At 35.2% G+C, this 22,160-nt stretch overlaps 1 protein-coding gene across 4 annotated transcripts in view; it reads right to left on the bottom strand.

Annotated features, from left to right (window-relative positions):
- Window positions 1-22,160, bottom strand: part of DNAH12 (dynein axonemal heavy chain 12) — a 219,239-nt gene that overhangs the window by 21,215 nt on the left and 175,864 nt on the right. For all 4 annotated transcript variants that reach the window (XM_045192339.2, XM_053929996.1, XM_053929995.1 and 1 more), the window contains 8 exons: window positions 21,190-21,382; window positions 18,188-18,360; window positions 15,052-15,192; window positions 10,092-10,250; window positions 9,786-9,930; window positions 7,802-7,952; window positions 7,341-7,594; window positions 7,001-7,141 (listed from right to left, as the gene is read on the bottom strand). In XM_045192339.2, coding sequence (XP_045048274.1) covers window positions 7,001-7,141; window positions 7,341-7,594; window positions 7,802-7,952; window positions 9,786-9,930; window positions 10,092-10,250; window positions 15,052-15,192; window positions 18,188-18,360; window positions 21,190-21,382 — 1,357 coding nt within the window. The remainder of the gene's footprint in view (window positions 1-7,000; window positions 7,142-7,340; window positions 7,595-7,801; window positions 7,953-9,785; window positions 9,931-10,091; window positions 10,251-15,051; window positions 15,193-18,187; window positions 18,361-21,189; window positions 21,383-22,160) is intronic.

The raw sequence follows: 22,160 nt of genomic DNA, 5'->3' as shown, positions 1-22,160 counted from the left end.
ACAGACCTATCTCAAAAAAAAAACAAAAACAAAAACAAGAAAAAGCTCAATAAACAATCTAACATTACACTTAAAGGAACTTGAAAAAGAACAAACAAAGCCCAAAGTGAGTAGAAGGAAGGAAATAATAAAGATCAGAGCAGAAATAAACAAAATATGTTGGGGACCACTCTGTGTGGTTTCTGAGACTGTAGCCCTGCAAGAGCAAGCCCTGAAAGGGACTAGTAAGTCTCTGTGGAAAACCAGGTAAAAATGCAGGTGGCAGACTTGACCCAACTCTAACACCAAGGGTTCCCATGGGAATCAGGCCTGATAAATACATTGCATCCTTTGAAGCTTGTTATGCTTTGTATAGCCCTGGGGATATAAACCAGATGTTTAAGTTCAAAGCATAAGAAGTAAAGTCTTTATCTCATGAAGTATGTCTTAAAGACCCTCTGGCATCAGCATGACTAACAGACCCTGACCTATGACAGATCTCTGTATTCCTTCAATTGTTATCTATAGATGATACCTGTTTTTGTATGATTATAGCCTTTTTGACATTGATTGATAAGCTATCCATGTATGATGTATACACCTACACATACCATTCCAAATAAAAGCCATTTGGGAGAAGGGCTCAGAGTGTTCTCCACTAGAGGGAATCGCCATCCCCTTTCCCACGGGAACAGTAAGATTGTGTCTTAGATGACTTACTTCTCATCCGTGGTGGACAGGAGGGTTCTGTGGGCCAGAGTTTCTCGCATGGCCCAAAGTGAGTAGAAGGAAGGAAATAATAAAGATCAGAGCAGAAATAAACAAAATAGAATCAAAAAGAAATCATACAAAAGATCAATGAATCCAAGAGCTGGTTCTTTGAAAGATAAACAAGACTGACAAACCTTTAATCAGACTCATCAAGAAAAGAGAGAGGATCTAAATTAATAATATCAGAAATGAAAGAGGAGAAATAACGACTGACACAAAAAGTATACAAAGGATCACAAGAAAATATTATGAACAACCATATGCCAACAAACGGGGCAACTTGGATGAAATGGATAAATTCCTAGAAATATACAATTTTCCAAAACTAAATCAAGAAGAATCAGAGACTCTGAATAGATGGATTATACCTAGTTAAACTGAAGGAGTAATAAAAAACAAAAACAAAAAATCCAACAAACAAAAGCCTGGACCAGATGGCTTCATGGGTGAATTTTACCAAACACTCCAAGACGAACTGACACCTCTCCTTCTCAAATTATGTCATAAAATTCAAGAAGATGGAAGGCTCCTAAACTCATTTTACAAGGCCAGCATTATCCTAATTTCAAAACCAGATAAAGATACTGCAAAGAAAGAAAATTATAGGCCAATATCCCTGATGAACATAGATGCTAAAATCCTTAACAACACATTAACAAATGGAATAATGCATCAAAAAGATCATACACCATCATCAAGTGGGATTTTATTCCAGGAATGCAAGGTTGGTCCATCATTTGCAAGTCAACATATGTGATTCACCACATAAACAAATGAAGGATAAAAACCACATGATCATATCAATAGATGCAGAAAAAGCATTTGATAAAATCCAGCACCTACTTATGATTAAAACTCTCAGCAAAGTGGGATTAGAGGCAACATACCTAAACATAATAAAGGCCATATTTGCAAACCCACTGCCAGCATCATACTCAATGGGCAAAAACTACAAGTGTTCCCCTTAATATTGGGAACAAGATGGGGATGTCCACTTTCAATTCTCTTATTCAACATAGTACTGGAAGTCCTACCCACAGTCAGACAAGATAAAGAAATAAAAAGCATCCAAAATGGAAAGGAAGAAGTAAAACTGTCTTTATTTGCAGATGACATTATATTGTACATAAAGAACCCCAAAGATTCCACCAAGAAATTACTAGAACTGATAAATGAATTCAGCAAAGTAGCAGGATACAAAATTAATATCCAGAAATCATTTGCATTTTTATATGCCAATAACAAATGAACAGAAAGGGAAATTAAGAAAACAATCGCATTCATAATTTCTTCAAAAAGAACAAAATACCTGGGAATAAACCTAACCAAGGATATAAAAGACCTGTATATGGAAAATTAAAAGACACGGTATAAAGAAATTGAGAAAGATACAAATAAGTGGAAGCACATACTATGTTCATAGATAGGAAGAATTAAAATCATTAAAATGTCCATGCTACTCAAAGCAATCTATAGATTCAACATAATTCCTATCAAGAGTTCAATGAGGTATTTCACAGAACTAGAACAAATATTTCAAAAATTTATATAAAACCACAAAAGTCCCACATAGCAACAGCAATCCTGAGAAAGAACAAAGTTGGAAGAATAACGCTACCTAATATCAAACTATATTATAAGCCCACAATATATAGTAATTATAAGCATATAATTACTATATTATAAGTAATCAAAACAGCATTGTACTGGCATAAAAACAGACACACAGATCAATGGAATAGAGAGTCCAGAAACAAACCCACATTTTTATAGTCAGTTAATATATGATAGAGGAAGCAATCACACACAATGAGCCAAAGATAGTCTATTCAATAAACAGTGTTAGGAAAACTGGACAGATACATGTAAAAAGATGAAACTGGAGCCCTGGCTGATATAGCTCAGTGGATTGACCATGGGCCTGTGAACCAAAGGGCTGATGGTTCGATTCCCAGTCAGGGCACATGCCTGGGTTGTGGGCCAGGTCCCCAGTAGGGGGCATACGAGACACAACCACACATTGATGTTTCTCTCCCTCTCTCCTTTCCTCTCTCTCTAAAAATAAATAAATAAAATATTTTTTAAAAGATGAAACTAGATCACTGTCTTATACCATACACGATAAATTCAAAATGGACTACACTTATTGTTAAACCCAAACCCATACAAATCCTAGAAGAAAACATAGGCAGTAAAATCTCAGACATTGTTTGTAGCAATATTTTATCGGCAAGGGAAACAAAAGAAAAAATAAACAAATGGGACTACATCAAACTAAAAAGTTTTTGCACAGCAAAGGGAATCATCAACAAAATAAAAAGACAACCCACATAATGGGAGAACATATTCACATATACATCTGATAAGGGGGATTCATATCCAAAATTTACAAAGAACTTAACAAAATTCCATACCAACCAACAAACAAACCAATCAAAAATGGGCAAAGGACCTGAATAGACACTTCTCCAAAGAGGACATACAGATGGCCAATAGACATAGGAAAAGATGCTCAACATCACTAGTCATCAGAGAGATGCAAATTAAAACCACAAGGAGACATCACTTCACACTGGTCAGAATGGCTATCATCAACAAATCAACAAACAACAGGTGCTGGCAAGGATGTGGAGAAAGGGGAATCCTTTTGCACTGTTGTTGGGAATGGAGATTTGTGTAGCCACTGTGAGAAGCTATCAGGAGATACCTCAAAAATTAAAAATAGATCTGCGTTTTGACCCAGTAATCCCACCTCTGAGGATATACCCAAAGAAACCCAAAACACTAATTCAAAAGAACATAAGCATTCCTATGTTCACTGCAGCATTATTTACAATCACCAAGGTATGGAAGCAGCCCAAGTGTCCATCAGTAGCTGAATGGATGAAACAACTATGGGACATTTACACAATGGAATTCTACTTGGCCAAAAAAAGAAGAAAATTTTACCCTTTGTGACAGCATGGATGGACCTGGAGAATATTATGCTAAGTGAAATGAGCCATTCAGAGAAAGGCAAATACCATATGATCTCACTCATATGTGGGATATAATGAACAAACTGAACTAATAAGCAAAATAGAGACAGACTCAGAGAGAGTAGGATGACAGCTATGGGGAGGATTTGGAGGTGGAGGAATTGAGCAAAAAGGAAAAGGAACTCATGGACATGGACAACAGTATGTTAATTGTGGGGGTGGGTATTAGGGGAATAAATGGTAATGGAGAAATACAATAAAAAACTATTCTAAAAATTTTCAAATATTTAAAAATACATATTGTTTTTTAAAAAACCTCTTCTGAAGGCAGAATTTCCCCTCCACCATATGTGTTTTATTTTTCTAACTGATTTCTGAATTACACTTTTCCAGGGTACACTTTGTGACTAACCCAATGATGTGCAGCAGGCTGGTATCATCATCTACCTAAAGATGGTATCATCAACTCAGCATCAATGGGGTATGCTTTTTGGTTATTTTCCTATGATGTGCTGCTAGTTCGTGTTGACTGATCCAAATACCTTAGCAAGGCAATGAGGATATTCAGTCTTGTCCCTATGTTCCTTCCCATTCTTATTTCCCATCAGTCAAGTCAAAATAAGCTACTTTCAACAGCCTTGTCATAATTCTGTGCCTTTAGGCACACTTCTTGTATCTACTTCAAACATTACTTCCTCCAAGGTGCTTTCTTCAACAGCCAAGAAGTGTGAACCACACAAAAGTGGGAAGAGACAGAGTGACCTGGCTACCAAATCCTGTCTCTAACACTCAGGAGCTATATGACTTCAATACTGTATTTTATATGCCTGAGTTTTCTTGTTTAAAACACAAGGGTGTAATAATAATGCCTATATTACAGGGTTATAAGGCTCATATATTTAAACTACCTGGAACTTGCTGGTGTTCAATAAGGGAGCCTATTCCCTTTCTCCCCTCCTTTCTTTTCCTTCCTTTGTCCTCCTGGAGTTCATAATAGAATTGTGGCAGTGGTTCCCACACTCGTTAACATTTGAATCTCCTTTGTTACCTGTTTATTTACACCAGCTCTTGAGCTCCACTTTGGAGTTAGTGAATCAGAAGCTCCAGGAGTGGGCCACTGACAATTGTAACCTTAACAAACCTCCCCAGGTTTACGGGTTTTATGGTTAAGCTTGCCTCACATATATTTCCCTTGACTAGAATGTAAGCTCCATGAAGACAGAGATGTTTATATGTTTATGTATTCCATATGTTTATATGTTCATCTCCATTTTACCAGGTCCTAGAAATGGGCCTAGTAAGTATTCAAGAAATATTTATTGGATGGACAGACGGATAGATGGTAATATAGAAATGTATTCCTGCCCTTAAGGAAAACACAACTGAATATAAGAGACAGATATATAAACTGAGAAATAACTAATATATTGTCATTGCTAGATAATACAAATGCCCAAGATGTCAATTTACCTGTGACTATCAAGATCATAGTTATTTTTAATAGCCAAATGATGATCGTTCAAATTATTACTGGCCCAGTGGTCATACATTAGCCTTATCAAAGAGCATCCCAGCTATTTCTGGGAGCCTCCAAAGGAGTTTCTCATGTGCCTACAAAAAAAAAAAAAAGGCCAGCTACTGAGACCCTAGGGCAGTGATTCTCAAAGTGTGTTTCCAGGACCATCAATATCAGCACCACCTAGGAATGTGTTACAACTGTACATTTTTAAGCTCTACCCCAGACCAACTGAGTTAGAAATTCTGGCAGTAGCTCTCCGCCAGGTGAGTGTGATGCTCATGGAGAACCAGTGCCACAGGGCATCTACTCCCTTTTCCTTCTCTTACCTTAGCTCCCATTTGTTTAACTATCAGAATAATTGCCTGGTGAATAAAAATGATGATACATGCATGGCAAGGGTGCTATCTTTGAATGTTGTACAAATCTCAGTGCTTGGGATGCCGAAGTTGCTTGCTCATACTTTAATGCAGGAGAGTGCTGCTTCTCCAGCTCTGTGCCATTCTTTACTTTGGTCATCTAAACCCCAAAGCAGCTCTGCTTATGTTTAGAACCTTTTAAAAGTTTCCCTTCTCTTCTGGCTCTCTCAACTCTAATTGCAGGAGCTCAGACCCTGGGTGGGGACCAGACACCACACCTCCATTCTACTAATCTCTCCTCATAGCTAAAACCACCATGTATCTATTCTGTTTTTCTCCCAGAATTGTAAACAAAATCATCATTCAGAACGAGGGCACACAGAAAGTATTAAGCAGAAAGAAACTAGCTAGCTTCCAAAGAATTCAATCCTTTATCTTCAATATCATCCTTTCTCTAGCTCAAATAGGTAAATATGATAAGTATTATGCAAGTTTTGGAGGTGAGGGCAGTGGGATTTCCCGTAGTACTGGTGTTTCCTTCGATGTGGGGAAACCTCAGTTAAGGTAAATACTCCTGAATTTTCTCCTTGTACTCACTGCAGGAGAGGAGAGTGACCTATCTGATCGGTAAATTTGGGAAAAGTTAACCAAATATACTTTGCTCAGCTTCTCCCTTTTCTCTCTTAGAAGTGAGATTTCTGCAGGGAGGAATTTTTCCTTTGTTCTTCTGGCTGGATAAATCTACTTACTTCTGGGTTCAGTAATACGAATCTCACCTGTACACAGACATAAACTACATCTTCCAACCTCATCTCTATCCATAATTAAGGTTATCATTTGGTTCCCATGTATTTATACTTTTTCCTGCTTCTCAATTGGTAAGAATTAGAGCATGGGAAAGGAGTACTATTATTGATACTCCTAAATTCCCCAATACCATGTGTAAAACTGTATACATGGATACATTGAAAAGCATTATTAATATGTCAAAAATTATTGCTATAATTTAAGTTTCATGAAGGCAGATTATTGGGGGGAGTCTATTTTAATCTCATTGTTTTATATCTAGTACCTAGGACAGTATCTAACACACTTATTTGTTGAATGAATAAATGATGTAAAAATAGATAGCCATACTTGGGTCTTAATCAAAGACACTAATGGGCTTTGGTTTCCAAACAAAGATACATTCATTTATTCAACAAATATTTATTTAACTGTCTACTACTTGGGAAAAAGAACACAAACTGTTGGGAATAAAATGATTGACAAGATAGGTATAATTTCTGTCTCCTCAGGAAATGCCTGAAGTTTAACATTATTAAATAAAATATTTATATTTCCAAATTTTATCATTATATAAACATATTTTAAAAGTTTCAGAGGCTGAATATTACCAGCTCCTTTCCCTGGCATCCATTAAAAAAGTGAAGATCAGAAACTGGATCAGTGAGATACGATTGGAGGAGATTTAGCCGAAGACCCGTGGGTGGTTCATTAGTCATTTTCACTCCGTTCTGTAGAATTGTTACTGGGAACTAAGACAAAATAAACAGACCATTACTCAAGATAACCAGCTGGAGTCCTAAAAATGCATACACCAGTGGATTAAAAATAAGCATGAGAGGACTCCAGAAATGTTTTTAAAATCTCTTAAAGTTAAGCAGTTAAACTTGATTAAGATATACAATGTAAGAGATAAATAAATGTGTGGAACTCCGTAGGCAATAAACATACTTTTGGAGTTGGATAACTTGTGAGCCAAAGTCTAAAGGATGAGTTACAGACTTCAGGGGTAAAGTCTTCACATATTTTTTCCAACATGGGCATCCAGGAGACAGCAAGGTGACAATTCTGTAGGCAAACCCACGTTCCTTCTTCTATTGCTGCTTTAATCATTTTTGTTGCAATTGGTCCTTGTCCCTGTCCCAGTGAAATAGCTTGAAATTTATTTCCAGACATAGCTTTATCATTTGCAAATTTCAGCAGGCCTAAGAGGGCACAAAATAAATGGCTTCACTGCTTACTCTAAAATTATAAAACATGCCTTATGTTTCAGTAATAGAAATTTAATTGGAAAATTCTAGTGACCTCTTCTTATAAATACCAGATTTACTGATTTATAGTCATATAAAATTTGACATTAAGCATTGTATTTTAGTTATAATTTCTTTAAAGTTGACAGTATGTACACTTACTGGCCATGGGATCTGCTCCTGGAGATAGCACAAAAATTAAGGGGCTGGTGCAGTTTGAATCCAAGTAACTCTTTGTCAGATCAAATGGTGGAGGCTCTACGAACTTTTTCCCTAGTTTGTCAGTTACATAATTTGTTATAGCTGAAGTTATCTGTTAAAGAGAGAAAAGATATGATCTTTAGAGTAATTTGTATTTCACATAATAACCTTATTACTGAAAACCAAGAGTAAAATATGAGTTTAACGGTCAAGAAAAGCATGCAGGGCATCATTAAAAGCCTATAAATTGATAAGACAAGACTAACCATCCAAAAGAAAAATTGGCAAAAAAGAAGAACAATTTATAGACAATGAACCAGAAATGGATCTTACACATATGAAGAGATGTTCAACCTCATTCAGTAGAGCAGAGACCGCAAACTGTCCCTCTTCTGTCTCCTTTTGGTAATAGAACCCCAAGTTTTCCCAACCTTTCTTGAAGCTTGATGTGGCCATGTGACTAAGTTTTGGCCAGAGAGATACAAATAGAAATTATAAGTAGAGATTCCAGATCATATATTTTATAAGAAAGCTGTTTGCCTTCAACAGTCTTTTTCTCTTCAGCAGATGTGGTTTCTTGAGCCACACTCTAGGGGACTTCTCTAGAGAAAAGGAACTTGAATCTCTAAAATGATTTCAAGAACTGAGCTGGCCGACCAGCCCTAAGCATTTGTTCTGGGCTGTTTGGAGAGAAATTAATTAATTTCACTTTTATTTAAGCTACTGTATTTTGGGTCTCTTTGTTACGGCAGCTTAGTCTCTACCTAAAACTCATAAAATACAAATAATAACTATACTTAGCTACCATATTCACTTATCAGATTGTTATAGAAATGGGACAAGGATAACCTCTGTGCATTCACTCCTAGATCGTTTATTTCTTCACTGCAGCTGAAACCTGTTAGCTCAAAAGCCCACCAGCACCAAACTCAAAATTTTACATGTTCAGTTGTTTTAAACATAACTCAAATAATCAGATTTTTAGCCATTTAGAGCCTGCCTAAATGTTGGGCTGCACCAAATATCTACTAGTCATAGATAAAATAAACCCCAGGACATTAAGACCCCAAGAGTCTGCTGCCCTTCTAAGCTCTGATCCAGAGACTCCCAGCTGCCAGTGTTGCTAAGCAACACTACCTAGACATCCCATAAGCCCCTTCTCCCTTGAGAGTTTTCTAACCCTCCTCCCCTTAGAGTAGTGAACACACCCCACCCCACCCACCACTCCAGGATTTTTGACAGACTCCTACTGTGAGAGACTTCTTCCTTCTCAACTTGCAGACCTGTCAAAGCATCATCCAATGATGTTCATGTGTGCTACTGCCCTCTCGTGGTCATATCTTTTTCCTCCATCAGCCCCCAAATTCCTCAAACCCTCTGCACAAATTGTCAAAGATCCCAAAGTTTGGCAATATACCATATGGGCAAAAGTATGGGTAAAAAGCCATTTTCATCTGCTGTGAAAGAGTAACCTGTTACAATTTTCATGGAGGGCAATTTGGCAATATCTATAAAATTGCCAATGGGCAAATCCACTGACTCAGCAAATTTATTCCCAGGACTTTGTTCTGAGAGGGCGTTGCACATGTGAGAAATGACTTTTGAATAAGGTTGTTCATTGCAGCATTTTTATAGTAGGCACTATATAGATATTGTAAAGATCCATCAGTAGGAACTGGTTAAAGAAATTATGGTATAATCATACAATGAAATACCATGCAAAAGAATGAGAAAGCTCTTTATGAATTGATAGGGAAAATAAATATGTAAAACAGTGGATGCTATCATTTGTGTTAAGAATGAATGGGGCCCTGGCCAGTGTGGCTCAGTTGGTTGGATGTCATCCTGCAAACCAAAAAGTCAAAGGTTTTGGTAATAACTTTAAACCTAGTACTTCAAAAATGGCAAATTATCTAGTTCCAAATGGGACATATTTGCTTATTACCTTATCGGGTCTTAAACACCGAAGAATTATTATTTTTTGTAGTTCATTTAGTGTCTGATCCATTGGTGCTGGAAATTTAACATTGTGTGGCTCTTTACTGTCATATATTTCCCGCCATTCATTTATATATTCACTAAAATGCTCCCTAGTGGAAAAAAGATTAATAGTTATTCTTTCATTGGGGAAAATTTAAAGAGAGATTGTTGAGCAAGGAGATAAATCAAGACAGCTATAAAACCATTTAAAATCACTAGCTAACAAATTTATACATCACCATTCAATGCTAAATCAAGTTTAAATAATTACCTGAGTCCTTTGAAGGCAGGAAATTCACTAGCACGACAAATTTCCTCCCAGCTTTTCTCCTGTAACCACGTTGGATCAGGATTTTTCTCAGTACTCTTAAGACTTACTCCTCCAGTTAAAAGAAACATAAATTCCTGGTAGTCAATCTCTTTCTTTGCCCTGTATTCCCAAAATAAGGACTGGTATAAATTGTCGAGTTAACAATTGAATAAATTTCTGCTTTTATAGCTTGGATAAAATAAATAGGACTGACTTCCCTTACTGCTATAAACAACTAGAAAACTGAAAAAAAAAATGAATGAAACAACTACTTTTGGAAATTATACAATAGCCAGTACAGGACTGAAGTCCTTTTAAAAAAATAAGGAGACAAATACGGTAATCCCTATGATTGCCTCAGTTATCCACCGTGGAGGCATGTTCCAGACCATGTGCTCATTGGGGAGGAGATCAAAATCGGAGTGTGGCGGTACTACTGAGTTGAATAGATCTCTATCAAAGTTAAGTAAAGATGAGGTGACTGGAATTTGTGGACAGAATACCAGAGAGGAGGGAGATGTATGAAAAAAGCTCTAGAAATCTGGATAAGTTTACTAAATTCTAAGTCATATGTGAGTAGGGCAAAATTCCAGGATGCCTGGCAAAGTATATCTGGGGAGCTGTAAGCTGAGTAGCTACCAGAGCTCACACAGACCTAGAAATATAAGTTTTTGCCAACCAGAGTTGAACTATTGTTCAACATGAGAGAAATTCAGTGGTTACATCAGAAGGACCACACCTTAGCAGTGAAGCTAACCTAGCCTTAGAATAAGTCTACCCTAAAACTGTCTTAAGAAAACTTAAAAGCAAGCCTTGAAAAGATCAAACTAATCTGGCAGTAATTTAATTACCTGAAAAAGTAAAGTCTAACGCTCTTCAAAGGAATACAAAAACCCCAGCATTTACCAATGTAAAATTCACAACATCCATAAACAGGAGAAAAATCAGTCAATAGATACAGACGTAGAAGTGGCAGTGATAATACTACAAGCAGACAAAAATGTTAAAAGCTATTATAAATATGATGGAGTTAAAACATAAAGATAATGAAGAGAGAAATAAGCAATACAAAAAAATAACCAAATGCAACTCCTGGAGATAAAAAATACAAAATCTAAAAAAAAAAAATCACTGATTCTTTTCCCCAGATGTACAGAACTTAAATGGTTCATTACCAGTAGACCTACAGTATAAGAATGTTAAAGAAAGTTTCAGATAGATGGAAATTTGGATCTACATAAAAGAATAAAATCTCTATAAATAGTAACTACAAGGTAAACATAAAAAGCTGCCTTTCTTTTAATTTAAGTCTCTTTCAAAAATAATTGACTGACAGTGAGGAGAGGGGATTACAGGAACTACTTTAAAGGACACATGGACCAAATCAAGGGGGAGGGTGGAGGTGGGGGAGGGAGGGGGGTTCAGCTGGGGTGGGGTGGAGGGATGGGGAGAAAAGGCACACAACTGTAACTGAATAACAATAAAAAATTAAATTAAAAAACCCAAAAATAATTGACTATTTAAAGCAAAACAACAATGTACTGTGGGATTTATAACACACGTACAAGTAAAATGTATGACAGTATGTGTATGTGTGTGTGTGTGTATATATATATATATTTATATATATATAAAACTATATATATATATAGTTTTACCTAAAAATAGACTGAAAAGTTTAATGGTATACTATAACCCTAAAAAATCACTGAAAGAATAAAACAACAATTTATATCTAGTAAATCAACAGAGGAGATAAAATAGAAAATACTTAAGTCAAAGAAAAGCAGAAGATGAGGAAATATGGAACAAAGAACAGATGAGCAAAAGAGAAAAAAATTGTAAGATGATAGATTTAAACATAACTCTATTATCTCATTGAATACAAATGGTCTAAACAATTTCACTAAAGTTAGTGATTATCATATTGGCTAAAATAATCAAGACCTAACTACATGTTGTCTACAAAAATACAGTTTAAATACAAAGATACAAATAGCTTAAAAGTATCGGAAAAAATACCATGCTAACAGTATTCAAAATAAAGCTGGAGAGGTTATATTATTAATATCATTCAAAGTAGATTTCAGAGCAAAGGGTATTACCAGGGATCAAAATAAATAAATAAATAAAAGGGCAAGTCAATTCATTAAGAGGATACAACAGTACTAAACATTTATGCATCCAATAAAATCATCAAAATACGAAGCAATATTGACAACTGCACGGAGAAATCTGTCAAGGTAAATCACAGACTAGGAGAAATTAATTGCAAAAGACATATCTGGTAAAAAACTGTCATCCAAGTCAACAATAAAAACTAAACAACTGAACTGATTAAAAAGGGAGGAAAGAACTAACAGAATCTCACCAAAGAAGATATTAAGATGGCAAATAAGCATGTGAAAATATTCTCAACATCATATGTCATTAGCAAATTGCAAGTTAAAACAAGACAACACTACACATCTATTAGAATGGTGAAAATTGAGAACACTGACAAGACCAAATGCTAGCAAAGAATATGGAGCAACAGGAACTCTCATTTTTTGCTGGTGGGATGTAAAATGGTATAGCTACTTTGGAAGACAATTTCTTACAAAACTAAACATACTCTTAACATGTGATCCAACAACCATACTCTTTGGTATTTCACCAAATGAGTTGAAAACTTACATGCACAGAAAAACCTTCACGCAAATGTTTATAGCAGTTTTGTTCATCATTTCCAAAACTCAAAGCAACCAAGAATTCCTTCAGTAGATGAACGAATAAATAAACTGTGGTATATCCATACAATCAAACATTATTTAGTGCTAAAGAATACTGATCTAGAGGTTCCAGCTAAGATGGAGGCGTAGGTAGAAACTCTTCAGTTCCTCGCACAACCAAAAGGATAACAACCAATCTAAAATCAATAAACAACCAGAAGTGCCAGAAAATCAAACTGCATGGAACTCCGACAACCAAGGAATTAAAGAAACAGTCAAACAGAACAACCAGACTGGTAAGAACCCATGGTGAGGGGGCAGACTGCACGGGTGGAGTGGCTGAACAGGAAACTGAGACGGAGCTGACTGTGGATTACAGCAGTTGCCGCAGTGGGAGAAACTCCCAGTCTCACAAGAGGGTTCCTTGGAAAATGGGCTAGAGCCAAGCAGGTGAGCTGCATTGTACCCTCTCTGACCCCTCCCCCACAGGCAGCACCACAGCGCAGCAAGGAGGGTTGCCCTGCCCTGGTGAATACCTAAGGCCCTGCCCCTACACTTTAACAGGTGCAGTAAGACAAAGAAATATGGCCCAAATGAAAGAACAGAGCAAAGCTTCAGAAAGAGAGCTAAGTGATGAGGAGATAGCCAACCTATCTGATGGGGAATTTAAAGCTCTGGTAATCTAAATGCTCACAGAACTGATTGAGCTTGGTTCGAAAATGAAAAAGAAAAAATGAAAGATACCCAAAATGAAATAAAGCAAAATATTCAGGGAACCAACAGTGACAGGAAGGAAACCAGGACTCGAAGTAGCAATTTGGAACAAATGGAGGAAATAAACATCCAACCAGAACCAAATGAAGCAACAAGAATTCAAAAAAGTGAAGAGAAGCTGAGGAATCTCTGGGACAATCTGAAACATTCCAATATCCAAATTATAGGGATGCCAGAAGGAGAACAATAGCAAGAAATTCAAAACTTATTTGAACAAATAATGAAGGAAAACTTCCCCAATCTGGCAAAGGAAATAGACTCCCAAGAAGTCCAGGAAGCCCAGAGAGTCCTAAAGAAGTTGGACCCAAAGAAGAACACACCAAGGCACATCATCATTAAGTTACCCAAGATTAAAGATAAAGAGAGAATGTTAAATGCAGCAAGAGCAAAAGAGAGAGTTACCTACAAAGAAGTTCCCATAAGACTATCAGCTGATTTCTCAAAAGAAATTAAGTTCCCTGGTGGTCTAGTGGTTAGGATTCGGCACTCTCTCTCTCAAAAGAAACCTTGCAAGCAAGAAGGGGCTGGAAAGAAGTATTCCAACTCATGAAAGGCAACAACCTACCAAGATTTCTCTATCTAGGAAAGCTGTCATTTAGAGTGGAAGGGCTGATAAAGTGCTTCCCATATAAGGTCAGGTTAAATGAGTTCATCATCACCAAGCCATTATTATATGAAATGTTAAAGGGACTTATCTAAGGAAAAGAAGATTGAAATTATGAACAGTAAAATGACAACAAACTCACAACTATCAACAAATGAACCTAAAAGAAAAGAAAAACAATAACTAAGCAAACAACTAGAACAGGAATGGAATCAGAAATGGAAATCACATGGAGGGATTTCAGTGGGGAGGTGGAAAGGAGGAATGGGGGGAAAAGGTACAGGGAAGAAGAAGCATAATTGGTAGGCATAAAATAGATGGGGAGAGATAAAAATGATATAGGAAACAGAGAACTCAAAGAACTTATATAAACAGCCCATGGGCATGAACTGGGGGGGGGGAATACTAGAGGGTTGGGGGGTACAGGGCAGAGGGGGGATAAAAGGGGAGAAATTTGGAAAACTGTAATACCATAATCAACAAAATATACTTAAAAAAAGAATAGTGATCTATCAGGCCATAAAAACACATGGAAGCACCTTAAATACATAATATTAAGTGAAAGAAGCCCATTTGAAAAAGCTTTCTTTCTTGACTTGGGTAATAGTTATACAGAATTTTGCATGTAAGAATCTATTGAACTGTACATGAACATTTTTTAAACTTTCCTGTGTAATCTAAATTTTAAAAATCAAATAAACAAAACCACCAATACTATTGAAGAGAAATATACAAGTAAAGTCATGAATTAAGTGGAGCAGTCATCTTTATTAATTAGGTATTCCAGACAGGTTTTTAAAATAAATAAATTAAGAAAAAGCAAATAACTTACAGAAGAAGATTGGTACATAATAAAAAGGAAAACAACAGTTTGTCCTTCTCAAATAGTGACCGGCATATATTACAATATAAGTTGTATGTGAAGTGGTCATTCAAATATCGCAAGCGCTTTTCCAAGATTTTGGATTTGTTACTAAAAGGTTAAAAAAAGGAAAATATATTTAGTCAAACAAAACTAAGGTAAAAGTAAGTAAACTACAAATTAATATGTAATTGGTTTTATTTTGTCAAGGTATTTACTGTTAAAAATATGAAACCACACACATACACACACACACACAAATGAGTGCATGTAAAACTGGTGAAATCTGAATAATCTCCCTGGATTGTACCAACTGAATTTCCCGGTTGTGATATTGTACTATAATTATGCAAATGTTACCATCAGATAAAACAAGGTGAAGGGTATATGGGACCTCCTGAACAGTTTGTGTGTGTGTACAATTTCTTATAAATCTTTATGTAAAAAACAGGGTATAATTCTATGAGAAAATGGAATATGGTTTATACTATCTATTTTCAAAATTTTAAATTTCATATTGTACTCCAAAATTACTGAAAACAAAAAGGTTAATTAAAAAACACCTATTGAATCTTTATTAGTCTAAGAATCTATGCTGGGGATGGAACTGTGTGAGACAAAGAATTATAAGACATTTACCTCCCCCAAAGAAGCCTAAAATCTAGGTGAAGATCTATACATTTAAAACTATATATATGTTATGGTTTCTAACTGTGTATAAAGTTAGAAAATATATGGACAAATGTGGTTACTTCTCAGTGGAGTTATAACTGACACTTATTTTCTACTTTATACTCTTATATGTTTTAAAATTTTTGCAATAAGCATATATTCCTTTCATTGTTTTTATTTTTTCAAGTAATACTAATGGGAATATAGGATAATAAACTCATTCTGAAAAGGTTCATCAAAGTGGAGATAATTGTACTTGAACAACAATAAAAAGATAAAAATATTAAAAATTAAACAAGCAAATACCACATAACTCAGGAAGTGCATTCCTAGGCATTTTGATTCAGAGAAATGAAAACTTATGTTCACATAAAAACATGTACATACATGTTTATAACAATTCTATTTCTAATAGCCCCAAACTGGAAATAACCCAGATGTCCTTCAATAGGTGAATGATTAAACAATCTGTAGTATATCAACATCATGAAACACTTTTCAGCAATAAAAAGGAGTAAACTATTGATACATGCAACAACTTGAATAAATTCTCAGAGAATTATGCTGGGTGAAAAAAGCCAATCCCTCCAAATTATAGGCTGTATGATCCCATTTATATAATATTCTAGAAATGACAAAATTATAGAAATGGAAAACAGATTAGTGGTTGCCAAGGGTAAAGAAGAGTGTGGGGATGAGAGGGAAGAGGGTATGGCTATAAAAGGGAAACAGGGATCCTTGTGGTGATGGAGTTTTGACTACACAGATTTTGTGTGTGTGTACAACTTCAGTATCAGCATCAATATCCTGGTTGTGACAGTTTACTACAGGTTTTCAAAACGTCACCATTGGGGACACTGGGTAAAGAGTATACAGGATCAATGTATTATTTCTTATAATTGCATGTGAGTCTACACTTATCTCAAAACTAAAAATTTAATTAAAAAAAATTAATACTTGTGTCCATGGAAATGGGATGGCAAGGTGGGGTTAGTGACACTTTTCTGAGCACCCTTTTGGTACAAGATTTATTCTGGAGTCAAATAAATGGTTTATGTGCTCAAAATATAATAAAATTAAAATCAACAACAAAAATAATACAAACAAGAATGAGAAAAACATTCTGAAGTGAAATACAAAAATAAACACATGAATCTAACTGTATTTCACACAAATATTACCATACTGAAGAGGGGAAAACTAACCCAAGTAACCTTTTAAAAAATATTTTTACTGTTTTGAGAGACAGAGAGAAAGATAGATAGATATAGATGAGAGAGAGAGAAACTTTGATTTGTTGTTCCACTTATTCATGCATTTATTTGTTGCTTCTTGTACGTGCCTTGACTGGGGAGTGAACTCACAACCTTGGCATATCAGGATGACACTGGCCAACTGAGCCACCCAGCCAGAGCCCAAGTAACCTTTGGATACATTTTTTGTGCGTGCATGTCTAAAACCTAAAATGTTGTAAGTTTCTGTGTGAACATATGCATTAAATTCTCTTCAGTATGCACCCAAGAATTGCTGGATTTGTGGGAATTACTGGATCATACGGCAAATCTATGTTTAATATTTTGAACTTCCAAAATGTTTCCAAAGTGACTACACAATTTCACAATCTCATCAGCTGTGTATGAGGGTTCTAATGAATCCACACCCTCATCAACATTTGTCATTAACATTTATGTCAATTCCTCAGCTTGAATTTCTTCCATCAGGTGGGTTATATAAATTCAAATTCCAAATTCCAACTGAGAAAGCTCAGGCATTTCAAGCACTCAGGAGACTTGGTAGCACTCTTATTCTTGGTAGAACAAGCACTCTTGTTCTACCAAGAGCCCATGTAGAACATACATGGTAGGCACTGTCTATCTCTCTATCTATCTATCTATCTATCTATCTATCTATCTATCTATCTATCTATCAATCATCTATCTATCCATCTATCTATCATCTATCTGTCGTTTTGTGATGAATCAATAAGAAGTTATTTATTTTCTAAAAGTATAAAAACATATACAAAAAGGGACCAACTCTTGGCTAGAATTAAGAGATAATATCACTGTAACAACATCCCCATGGGCAAGGCCACTGTAGAGAAAGTATTGCTCCCAAACCATTAATAATCTTACTCACCACTTGCTCCTCAAACCATATATCTAAAAGAGAGCAGAAAAAAGGACTAAAGCAAATCCTCTATATCTAAATCTTGTGTAGAAGTGAAACAAAACTTAAAATAGAAAGCCTTCTTTTTTCTTTTTCTTTCTTTCTTTCTTTCTTTTTCTTTCTTTCAACTTTTCCATATTTTAAGTGTTTTATAATGAATATTATATATTATACAGGTAATAAGAAAGAAGATATATATTTATTTAATGGAAAGGATGATGAAAATCTGACCTAGAGAGTATGATTGAAGCTATAGAAAGTTTACCTGTCATGAATAGAGTGGATATAAAGGTTCACAAACCAGGTGAGAGAGTACTGGTACATGGGATCAATGTTAGCCAGGTCTGCAATGCTAAAGAATAATACTGATGAATGTTTAGCAATGGGTCTATAGCCTTCTCGAGACTCTGCTATTTTGAGTTCTGTTTTTTCTGCAACCTAGAAGAGAAAACTCAAGATTAAGAAATAGAAAATGTGTTTTAAGTATATATTTCTGATATAATGAAGTTTATATTTAAAAAAGTACCCACCTAACTCAATGACAAAATTATAGAAGCATAGTTTACAAGAAAGGTTTTTATTATGCTAAAAGCCAGGAAGGAAGGAAGGGAGAAAGGGAAGAGGAAGACCAGAGGTTTATAGATAAAGGGTGACATTACTCACCAACCATCTCTGTCTTATTTGAGAAATACCAGAGCTATCAATCTTTGCTTATTTTTTTTTTGCCTGAATCTTACATGTATCTACTATAGTCACTCATCCTCTTTTATTTTAATAGGTTTGAGAGGGAGAGAGAGAGGGAGAGAAGAGGAGGGGAGAGAAAGTATGCACATGTGTATGTTTAGGGTGTCAACACATGTACCTGAACCCAGCACAAAGTTTGGCAGCAAATGTGTCAGAAATGTTGGTTGGCTGCTGGTTCTATACATTAAAAATGCCTTGTTTTCTGGAGGTGGAAGAGGATATGGGGGCCGGTAAATGATAATGGAAGAAAAAGAAAGAAAAAAGATAACCTGTGCTAAAACAAAAGAACATAAATAGATAAATAAATCTGTTTTTCAACTAGCTTCTGATATATTTAGCTTTTCTAGACTAAGAAGGGTGTAGATATTCAACTCCAAAAGAAAAAAAATTTTCTCCAAGATGACAACTCTTCAACTGACAACACGATCTGATTAAGTTAATATTCTACAGGAAAAATGTGTAGAACACTTTTCCAACCCATTTCCCCTTCTTTGGAAATGCTAGCCACAGATTCTGCTGAGTAAGTGAGCCCATGTAGTCATGTTTATATTGAATGATCCCATTTATAGGTGACTCAATTAGGTGGTAGGGATAGAACCAGACCCAAGAGAAGTTAATCAATTTTCTCTCCAAATTTTCCACCCTCTAAGAGCTTCAAAAAATGAAGTTAGGTGGTACTGGACAACAGTGCTAAAAGGTAATTGAAACAGAGTTGGTTTCTATGGGCCAGAAAAATGTAGGAAGAAACAGACACAAAAGATTTATAGAAGAAATTAGTCTTCGAGTGGAACAGAGAGCAGGGCAACACAACCTTAGAGAAAGGGGAAGAGGCACAGAGCATAGAAACTTAATGCTTTCCATTATTCCTTAGGCTTGCACATACTTTGCACATACTTTGGGAAAATAAAGTATCCCCTTTATGTTTTTTATTTGAGCTAATTTGAGTGGGTTCTTGTTTCTTGCAAATATTTTTTTCTTAAAACTATACAGTAATAACTATAACTCAAAGTAAGTTTTAAACCTCAATCTTGACTATAAAAATGTAAAATAAAGTTATCAACAATGGAAATTAATGACATTTTACATAAGAAAGCATAATTTTAGTATTCTCATTTATACCTTCTGATTTTTAAACCTTAATTTGTTTCAGCTATCAGGGGACCCAGACAGAAAGACATTATGATTTATTAAATTTCTTCTGTTTATAAGATAAAACACTGGAACCAATAAGTACTTATATTTCCTTTCCTTTTTGAGTCTTAATAGAAAATAAGCTGATAAATTCTTCCTATCCCTTCTCGCCTTTGAAAAAACAGTGTCACAAGGAGACAATGAGGAGCTGGTTATGCTCTGATGGACAAGGAGGAGAGGGAGACATTATCTCAGCTATGGTCCCCAGACGGGAGCTGCCACAGGCTATTACTCTAAGACACTATTCCTTTGGCTCTTCTGAAACAAAAACAAACAAAACCCCCCAAACAACAATAAAAACAGTACACCTGAACAGAAAGTCATTACTATCACATTTACAAAACTAAACTCATCCCAAGGAAAAGTATACCTAAGGCATTTAAAAAGTCCTTTACTCCAGAGCTGGGGTACATGTGGTGGGGAGCGGCAGAAGGATGCTGAGCAATTAGTGTAATTTCTATTTAGATTTTATTTATTTATTATTTTTTTTAGGTTTAAATTTTAAAAAAATTATCCTAATATTAAGATGTGCTTAATTCATTGGATGGGCCAAGGAGGATTGAAAGTCCTGAAAATCAATAAAGTTAACCTACAGCAGTCATTCTGTGACATCGTTTGATTGTGTGAACTTGGGCCTCAACTACTCTTTCTGGGCCCTAGTTTTCTTAACTATGAAACGCAAAAGATAACTGATATCTAAGGGCTCTTTCACTTACAACATTGTAGGATTTTGTTAAAATATATATAATATGAAAATACCATTTGGCTGAAATAGATGAATTTGAAATAAATACATGATTGGCTGTGGACCACTTGTCTTCCTTCCTTCACCGGTCACCCCCAACTCTCATACCTCTCTCTCTGACAAACAAATGACTAGACAATGTCATAAAAAACCCAATCCTTATTAGTTCCTAGAACCATTTAGTGTCCAATTAACCAGCAATTACCTCTACACATCTTAAGCTTCAACCAAGAACATAGGCAAGTCTAATTCTCAAATTCAGTTTTTAGGTGAGAGTCAATTAAATTTAGATGAACCTGACTAGTTTGCCTCACCCATGCGATAATAAAAATATATATGCTTAAAACTCCCATTCTAAATTTATTTCTCTGTATAAGATACCATGCAGATCAGACCAGGCTTTGAATAATTCAGGAGTAAGAGATACTTATTCTCTTGTGAGTTTAAAATTAGCTTCTATGTTTTGGTGCTTTATGAATTCTTTTTCTTTTCTAGTAAGCCTAGTATACATACACAGCACTTTCTTAAGGCACTGGGAGCACAATGGAATCTGAAGAACCAAAAGATTTCTAGGATTCTTGCTTTACCTGCTGTTTCTTTGTGATCTCATTGGACATCATTTTAGCGGAGTCTAAGACTTTAATTGCACTTTCATCTTCTAAAATGTTCCCTTCTGAAGATGATAATGTTTCCAAAATATTTTTCTCTATATCTTTTAGCTGTTTCTTATTAGCTGCAGACTGAAGAATAAGAACATTTCTTTCTTCTTCTAATTCTGGCCTAAAAGAGAAAAATATTTAGTCTAAATTTATAGTATTTTATCTAAATTTATATTTAAATATTAGATATCATAATACCATAGACATTTAAATAATTTTGTATGCATGTAACATAAACTAAAATGATTAATCTCTTTATCCTAACCAAAGGAAAAATATTACTTCCACTCAAATAATAATTTGAGAAATTCAAGCAAAAAACAATTAATTGTATATGTGTAAAATGTGGCGATAACATGTACTGTGGTAGGTCTAGGAATACAGTAAGCTTATTCTTACGGCTTGGCCAGTTACGTAAGAATAAGGACTGGAGGAAACTCAGAGTATGAAACTTATTTTTTTCTTAGCTTTGTCATATTCAGTCTCATTTTCATTGTTTCTTCTACAACAGCAGGCATAAAAAGGATGACTTGTCACACAAGTGACTCTTCAACTAAAAGACAAAATTGGCACTTATAACATCACAACAAAGCTGGTATGAAACTTTAAAATAACTTAATTCACCATGTTATAGAATGTTATGACATGGTTCTCTCTTGGATACCATGCGTGTGAGACTGAAATACTGGAAATAACAAAAGTACTTCATGGTTACATATTTTCACTTATAATTTGATGTCATGTAACAGACTACTTGATAATGTTATATTAAGTTTCAAGTGGAATCAAAGATTTCCTTCAGGAAGCAATTCTTTATCAATAGCCCTTCCAGGTATATTTTTCTCATTTAAAAAAAAACATGCTAGTAATGAAAAATACATAAATTATGCAGAAAATAA

This window comes from Desmodus rotundus, chromosome 8 (genome assembly GCF_022682495.2).
Source record: "Desmodus rotundus isolate HL8 chromosome 8, HLdesRot8A.1, whole genome shotgun sequence".
Taxonomy (NCBI): domain Eukaryota; kingdom Metazoa; phylum Chordata; class Mammalia; order Chiroptera; family Phyllostomidae; genus Desmodus; species Desmodus rotundus.
Note: the sequence above shows the minus strand (reverse complement) of the source record. Positions and strands in the feature narration are given on the sequence as shown.